Source organism: Pipra filicauda, unplaced genomic scaffold, assembly GCF_003945595.2.
Source record: "Pipra filicauda isolate LSUMZ 115617 unplaced genomic scaffold, ASM394559v2 scaffold820_size145981_pilon, whole genome shotgun sequence".
Lineage (NCBI taxonomy): Eukaryota > Metazoa > Chordata > Aves > Passeriformes > Pipridae > Pipra > Pipra filicauda.
Genome location: NW_024104999.1, coordinates 16607 through 25034, shown reverse-complemented (window position 1 = coordinate 25034; position 8428 = coordinate 16607). Strand labels below are relative to the sequence as shown.

The window sequence follows — 8428 nt, the reverse complement described above, 5'->3', positions numbered from 1 at the left end:
CTCCCAGCGCGGGGTCGAAGCTACGTTACAGCACAGGGAGGAGGGTCCGTCCCGGCCGGAGCGGGGGCACGGACACCTCTCTCCATACAGTATGTATAATATATATATATTTATAATATGTCCTGTATATTCCTATGTATAGTGACAAGGATGGGCCACCAGACAGTGAACTTTTGATTTCTAAATAAATCACCAGAGCAACAGGCACGAAAATTTGGTCCTAATCGAGGCCCTCACCTTGTCCATGAACCCGGAACAGACCCGCACCCACCCCCGCGCGGAAAAACCTCCAAACCTGGAACCCAAAGGAACAGTTCAACAACAACAGAAGGAAGCCCCAGCCCAGCCCCGTCCCCCCGGGGGTCTCTCCCCGTGCGGCCCCTCACACCGACGGTCCCAGACCCCGGGAACACCCCACACGCGGCACACACTCGGTGGGACACACACGGACACCGACGGACGCCACGAACACACCCCGGGGCGCGGGGAACCTGCTCGGCCCCAGCGGCCGCTCCCGGCCCGGCCCTCCGCGGGCTCTGCTGGCCGGGGGGCTCGGCAGGGCCGGAGGGAGCGCTCGGGAGGCTCCCGGACCCCGCGGTGCGAGCGGCACTTGGATGCTGGAAGTGGCTCATTCCTGCTCTGGGAGCTCCCGCACCCGTCCCGTGCTCTGCTGGAGGGGCTTCCAGGTGGATCCCACCGTGACCACAGTCCTGCTGGAGCTGGAGCGGGGCCTGTCCCTCGCCGTGATGCCCAGAGGACACACACACACACACACACACACCCTGCCCGCGGTGCTCCCTGGCCCGGGGCGAGGGCACCGTCAGCGCTGTGTCCCACACCCGAGCCGCAGAGACGGTCACTGGTTCAACCCCTCGGGGCTCCACGAGCTGCTGATCCGCCCAAGGTGAACTGGGGCCAGTGGAAAACAAGGAAAGGAGGAAAATCTATTCCCACAGCCCCCCCCCCCAGCTTCTCCCCGTTCTGAGGTTGTGCTTCCTGACCCCGACTCCCAAACGACTCCTGGAAACTAAACAAAGAGCTCCATCTCTCCCATCCACCGTGTTCTACAGGATCATGGAATCCCAGACTGGTTTGGGTGGGAAGGGACCTTAAAGCTCACCCAGAGCCACCCCCTGCCATGGGCAGGGACACCTCCCACTAGCCCAGGTTGCCCCAAGCCCCGTCCAACCTGGCCTTGGACACTTGCAGGGATGGGGATGTTTCACGGGGCCAGCTTGCTGCGGGGGATGCCCACGGACACCCCTGTCTGCTGGGGGTCCCTGTGCACACAGACCCACCCCACACCATGGAAGGGACCCATCTCTCACTCCTCAAACACCTTCCCCTGCACCCTCCTCCCCAGGCTGAGCTCAGGAGGGAGGGAGCTCAATCCTGGGAGCACCTACAGCTCCCAGCTGGACTCTGAGCCAGGTGCTGGGAGGGGGGAGAAGGGACGAAGGTTTTGGAGGGGCAGATGGAGCAGGGGAAGGTGGAGCCAGAGCGCAATGATCGAGAGCTTGAGACAGGACAATGTTAGAGAGGAGGAGAAGACACCCCGTGCCAGAGCAGGGGGGAGTGCAGGAGGATTCCCCCGGCCCGGCTGCACCGACAGGACACGGCTGGGGGGACCTGCCCAGCTCTGAGCTCAGCACAGCTGGTTCTCCTGCTGTTCCTGTTCCTGCTGTTCCTGCTCCTGCTGTTCCTGCTCCTGCTGTTCCTGCTCCATGCCTGTGCCTCGCTCCCTCACCCCGCCCTGTGTGCAGGACCATCGGGGTGAGCAGTGACCAGTCCAACAGCGGGAGAACAGAACAGGCTGCCCAGGGAGCTTCTGGAGTCTCCTTCCCTGGGGATACTCCAAAGCTGGACACAATCCTGGGTAACGTGCTCCAGGGGGCTGGATGAGCTCCAGGGGTCCCTTCCAATCTCAACCATCCTGTGAAGGAATTCTCTTTGTTTCCAGAAGACATTCCCTCCCTGCAATCTTCTCTGACCTGCCCTCCCGGGGACTCCCTGTGCCCGGGGACTCCCTGTGCCTGGGGACTCCCTGTGCCCGGCCCTTTGCCAATCCACACCTCCCAGATGAGCCGGGGGTCGCTCCCTTATCCATGAGAATTGTGTCACACAAACAGACCTCCTCACCCCCCCCATGCCAGGGAAAGCACAGCTGCTGGCCTGGCACTGCCAGGAAGGGGCTTCGCCAAGGTCCCACCTTCCCTCCCTCCGGGAGCCGCGTCCCACAGGAACACCGAGTGCGTGCGGCAGCTGGGAGGGGATTCACAGCCCCTTCCCCATCACCCATTTCACACCCATCCCTCCCCCACCCGCTTGGAAATCTCCCCCAGCTCAGGAGTGACCTCCCTGTGGCATTTCCCAGCCCGGAGGGGAGCGATGACCTCCCTCCCCTGGGCGTCACCACCTTGTCCCATGTTTCTCCATTGCCTTCAGCTGCAGGATGGAGCCACTCCCATCCCACAGCTGTTTTCCACAGGCAGCACTGCTCCCCACGCTGCCTGCCTTCGGGATGGGCAGATGGAAGGGGCTGGAAAGTTCCACCTCTTGTTGCTGCTGTCAGGAGTCCCAGCCCAGGGACGGGAGATGGTGTCAGGCACCGCGACGGGCCGGGGCTGTCTCCAGAGTGTCTCCAGAGCGTGGCACAGGTGGACAAAGCCCTTGGCTTTGGTTGACTTTGGTGGCTCCGTGATCCCTGTGGATGGAGCTGGTGCTCCTGGAGTGACAGCCGTGCCCGTGTCCGTGAGATGTCCCTGCTGCCACCGGCGCTGGCACAGGCTGGGGAGCCCCACTGGGGGACTCTGACAAGGCGCTGCCACCACCGAGTCTCCAAACCCGCGTAGGAATCTCCGAATTCCCTGGGATCCAGCACAGCAAGGGCAGCACCAGCTCCCGCCAAAGCCCCCGGAGAGGGTCCCGTGCCCCTCCTGGCTGGTGAGCGTGTCCCGGCCGTGCCCAGCCCTGTGCTGGGCAGCGTGGGCAGGGCTGGGAGCTGGGCAAACCCGGGGGGCAGCGCAGTGCCCAGGGCCAGCCCCGCACGTCCAACAGTCCGAGCGCGTCTCCTGCCTCCGCCATCAACCACTCCATAAATAAATAGGTTAAATAAATAAAGTGACAGATCCGGGCCGGGGAGGGGCGCGGGGAGGGGCGCGGGGAGGGAGGGAGGGAGGGAAGGGGCGGGTCCCCGGCGGGCCGTTCGTGTCTCACAAACACACGCACACAAAGCAGCTGCAGACAAGGACGAGCGGGGCCCTCCCTCGGCCCCGCGGGGCTCAGTCCGGACCGGGGCTCCGGGACGTCACTCCTGAGCTGGCATCTGAGCTGGCATCTGAGCTGGCATCTGCGCTGGCATCGCGGCGGCGCAGGCGGCGCCGGAGGTGAGGGACACGTGGGTGGTGGAGGAGGGCAGCGACCGCGGCGTCTGGCACCTGGGGGACAGAGAGGGGCACTGCTTGGCTCTGCTGCCCCTGCCCTGCCTCCCGCTGGGGACACACATGGACACACTGCCCTGCTCTGCTGCCCCTGCCCCTGCCTCCCACCGGCCCCAAAATCCCCAAAATCCGGCTGTTTTCTCTGTCATTTGAGGCAGCACCCTGTGCTGGGCAGGGCAGCACCTTGGGGGGGGATATCTGAGTATCATGGAATCATGGAATGGTTTGGGTGGGAAGGGACCTCAGAGCTCATCTCATCCCACCCAGTCCCACCCCTGCCATGGGCAGGGACACCTCCCACCAGCCCAGGTTGCTCCAAGCCCCGTCCAACCCGGCCTTGGACACTTCCAGGGATCCAGGGGCAGCCACAGCTTCTCTGGGCAACCTGTGCCAGGGCCTCCCCACCCTCACAGAATGGAATTTCTTCCCAATCTCCCATCTCTCCCTGCCCTCTGGCACTGGGCAGCCATTCCCTGTGTCCTGTCCCTCCAGGCCTTGTCCCCAGTCCCTCTCCAGCTCTCCTGGAGCCCCTTTAGGCCCTGGAAGGGGCTCCAAGGTCTCCCTGGATCCTTCTCTTCCCCAGCTGAGCCCCCCCAGCTCTCCCAGCCTGGCTCCAGAGCAGAGGGGCTCCAGCCCTGGCAGCATCTCCGTGGCCTCCTCTGGACTCTCTGCAGCAGCTCCACGTCCCTCCTGCACTGAGCTGTGCACGATGACAACCCCACATGATCCACATTCTACACTCCGATCCCACCCAGCGACTCGGGGCCGGTTCCAGCCCCCAAAGGAAGAGGGGATTTGCAGCCCCGCTGCCCCAAGCCCCCCCTTTGTCCCCGGGGAGCACCCCAGCCGTGCCCCAGCCCCCCGTGCCCCTCACCAGGAGCGGGACTTGCGCAGGCGGGCGGCCGCCGGCCGCTCCAGGAGGCTGTCCAGGCGCATCAGCCGCTCCAGGTGCAGCGCCCGCGGGTCCTGCTCCGCCACGTCCCCGCCGCGCTCGAACTCGAAGATGGCCGGGGGGGAGAGGTCCAGCTCCAGGAACATGATGTTCTCGGCCTGCACAGCACGGGGGAACCGGCACAGGAGTCACCGCGCGGCAGAACCGGCCCCGGCGAGCCCCGCTCTGGCTGCTGCGGCACAGGAGAGCTCCACGCGGGCCCACGGCTCGGCTCGGGCCCTCCTGGCCTAGCCCAGGGCCCTCCTGGCATATTCCAGGGCTCTCCTGGCCTTTCCCAGGGCCCTCCTGGCCCAGCTCCCAGCGGGTCCTTCCCAAGGACAGGAGCTGCCGGAGCCAGGGCCAGCAGCTCCGGGAGCGGCTGAGAGCAGGGATCTGCCGAGGGGTGGGATAAAGCTGGGAGCTGGAGTTGGCATATCCCAGGTCATTGTGAGCTTGTTTACTCCATCTTCTGTCACAGTGTCTGTCTGTCCATCCATCCATCCATCCATGCATCCATCCATCCATCCATCCATCCATCCAAGCATCCATCCACCCACCTCCATATCCATCCATCCATCCACCCACCCATCCACCTCCACTTATCCTTCCATCCAACCATCCATCCACCCATCTATCCAACCACCCTTCCATCAGCCCACCTCAATCCATCCACCCACCCACCCACCCACCCATCCATCCATCCACTTCTACTTATCCTTCCATCCATCCATCCACCCACCCATCTATCCAACCACCCTTCCATCAGCCCACCTCAATCCACCCACCCACCCACCCACCCATCCATCCATCCACCTCCACTTATCCTTCCATCCACCCACCCACCCACCCATCCATCCACCCATCCACCCATCCACCTCTACTTATCCTTCCATCCACCCATCCACCCATCCACCTCTACTTATCCTTCCATCCACCCATCCATCCACCCATCTATCCAACCACCCTTCCATCAGCCCACCTCAGTCCATCCACCCACCCACCCACCCATCCATCCATCCACTCATCTATCCAGTCATCCACCCATCCCATCTACCTATGGACTCCATGCCCCCCAGCCCACCCCAGTGCCCCCTGGCACCCCAGTGCCCCCGGCCCACCCCAGTACTCCTCGGCCCACCCCAGTGCCCCCTGGCACCCCAGTGCCCCTCGGCCGACCCCAGTGCCCCTCGGCCCACCCCATGCCCACCCCACCCCAGCCCACCCCAGTGCCCCCAGCACACCCCAGTGTCCCCGGCCCACCCCAGTGGCCGTCACGCACCCGGAAGCGGGGGTGGGATCTCATGGCCATGGCCACGCGGGCGTACTGGCTGATGGGTCTCTTGTAGCCCACGGCGGAGGTCGGGCGCCTCTTCATCTGGGAGCTGTTCCTGGAGCAGGGATGGAGGGAGAACCCGCGTTAGGGAGCACGAACTGACCACGGCCGTGTCCCAGCGGGCACCGAGGGGGCTCGTGGCCCTTCCCCTGGGGCTTGGCCGGGAGGGATTTCCACACGTGGGCACCTGCAGGTCCCCTGGGGACATCGGTGCCCACGGGCCACCAGCGCCGGGGCAGCGCCTGGGCCAGGGCCGGGACGTACCCTCCGGTGGGCACCAGCGGCTGGAACTTCCACTGGTCCTCGTCGCCGTCGAAGTAGAGGCGGTTCATGATCTTGTTCTTCTCCTCGGGAGGGATGAAGTTCTCGATGATCAAGTACCTGAGCCAGGGAGCGGCCGAGAGGGAGTGATGGGGGAAGGAGCAGGAGAGGAAGGAGTTAATGAGACAGGAGACAGAAAACAGCCCGGAAAGGGAGAGGAAAGGGATGGCAGGAAGAGAGGGAGACAGCGCAGCCAGAGGAAACATCCAGAGGATGAGAATGGGATGGAAGTGGAGAGGGTGAAGGAATAGATGCAGCCACGGAGAGGGGAGAGGCAGGAGAGGAAGGGTGGGGGACGACAGTCACCAGAGAGGAGCCAGGACTCCTGGGAGCTCTGGGGCTCCAGGCAGGATCAGGACCACCCCCCTCCTCTCCTCCCGTCTGCTCCCCTGACAGCCTGACCCCAAAATCAAGGGAAGCTCAAGGATGCCAAATGGACCCCGAAGGAAATCTTTTTCCCCGTGTTTTTTGGGGCAAATCGAGCAGCTGCCAAAAACTGTTCCCAGTCCACGAGCTGCTTCTCCCAACTGCAGCTTCTCCACAGCCATGTGGGGAGGGAAAAGGGGGAAATCGGAGATGGAATTCTGCTTCCAGTAAAACTGTTTTCCCCTGAAAACGCTGAAGAGCTTGTAAATGTCTGGGGGGGTTAAAGTACTGAAAGAGATGAGTGTTTGAAGTGAGAACAAACCCCCGGGGGCGGAGGAGCAGCAGCTGCTGCTGTGGGAGGCTCCCGGAAGGCAAACGCTGCCTGGCTGTGCCCCGGGAGCTCCCACAGGGCAGGGCTCGCCCCGAGTCCCCCCGGAGCCACTCGCCCTCCGAGGATGGCACTGGGGCCACAGCAGGTCTCCAGCAGGTCTCCAGATGCCCTCAGCCCCCGCTGCCACCCCCCTGCTGCGCTGGCGTTTCTGCTGGAACATTTTCTGCTTTTCCCCTTTCTCAGCAGCTTTCGGACACCCCGAGTGCTGCTCGCCCGGCGCTCAGGGTTCCAACACCTTCTGCCACAGCCAGCAAAGGTGGGAAGGGCTCAGCTGTCCCTGGCAGTGGGGGACTGCTCCCTCCAGCTCTGCACCCACCCCGAGCACCCCAGCCCTGCTCTGAGCACCCCAACTCTGACCTGAGCTCCCCAGTCCTGCTGTGAGCCCCTCAACTCTGACCTGAGCCCCCCAGCCCTGCTCTGAGCACCCCAACTCTGACCTGAGCCCCCCAGCACTGCTCTGAGCACCTAAACTCTAACCTGAGCTCCCCAGCCCTGCTCTGAGCCCCCCAGCCCTGCTCTAAGCACCCCAACTCGGACCTGGAAATCCCATCTCTGTCCTGAGCACCCCAATTCTGCCCAGCACACCCCAGCTCTGTCCTGCACACCCCAATTCTGCCCAGCACACCTCAGCTATGCTCTGTGCATCCTAACTCTGCTCTGAGCACATCAGGCCTGGCTTGTGCCCCCCAACTCTGCTTTGTGCACCCAGATCTTCCCTGCACACCCCAATTCTGCCCAGCACACCCCAATTCTGCCCAGCACACCCCAATTCTGCCCAGCACACCCCGGGCCCAGGTGCCCCACAACCACCTCACAACCACCTACTTGAGCTTCAGCTCCCTCGTCTGCTCGTTCTGGGCCTCCTCCAGGTCCTGGCGCACTCGGATGTACTCGTCGTGCTGGTCCTGGATCTCGGCCTTCACGGCCTGCAGCTTGGCATAGAGCTGGGGGGGACAGCACCCTCAGCCCCCTCAGCCCCACGCCCAGGGCCGCAGCGAGCCCTGGGGAGGGACATCCTTGTCCTTGTCCCGGTCCCCGCCCGCCACACTCTCACCTTCTTCAGCTTCTTGGTTTTGATCTCCACCTCCTGCTGCAGGGAGGTGAAGGTCTCCCGCAGCTCCATGGTCTCCTCGTCCCGCAGCAGCACCTCCTGCTGCATCTCCCGCTCCCGGCGTTTCTGCGGCGCGGGGGACACGGTCGGAGCCGGGAGGGGACACGGCCCCCCGGCCCCTGGCACCCCCGAGTGACCCTGGCACCCCCGCGTGACCCCTGGCACCCCCGAGTGACCCTGGCACCCCCGAGTGACCCTGGCACCCCTGAGTGACCCCTGTCATCCCTGAGTGACCCCTGGCACCCCCGAGTGACCCTGGCACCCCCAAGTGACCCCGTCACCCCCGAGTGACCCCGTCACCCCCAAGTGACCCCGTCACCCCCGAGTGACGCCTGTCACCCCTGAGTGACCCCTGTCACCCCCAAGTGACCCCGTCACCCCCGAGTGACCCCTGTCACCCCTGAGTGACCCTGTCACCCCCGAGTGACCCCTGTCACCCCCAAGTTGAGTGACCCCTGTCACCCCCGAGTTGGGACCCTGTCACCCCTCCGAGGGTGACCCTGGCACCCCTGAGTGCCCCTGTCAGCCCGGAGTG

General features: G+C 64.3%; 1 protein-coding gene across 1 annotated transcript in view; it reads right to left on the bottom strand.

Moving 5' to 3' along the window:
- Positions 1-3072: 3072 nt before the first annotated feature.
- The window catches only part of KIF3C (kinesin family member 3C), a 13355-nt gene continuing 7999 nt past the window's right edge, over positions 3073-8428 (bottom strand). The window contains exons 3-8 of the mRNA XM_039390451.1: positions 7837-7959; positions 7608-7726; positions 5969-6085; positions 5651-5759; positions 4315-4490; positions 3073-3437 (exon numbers count right to left, since the gene is read on the bottom strand). Coding sequence (XP_039246385.1) covers positions 3308-3437; positions 4315-4490; positions 5651-5759; positions 5969-6085; positions 7608-7726; positions 7837-7959 — 774 coding nt within the window. The 3' untranslated portion in view covers positions 3073-3307. The remainder of the gene's footprint in view (positions 3438-4314; positions 4491-5650; positions 5760-5968; positions 6086-7607; positions 7727-7836; positions 7960-8428) is intronic.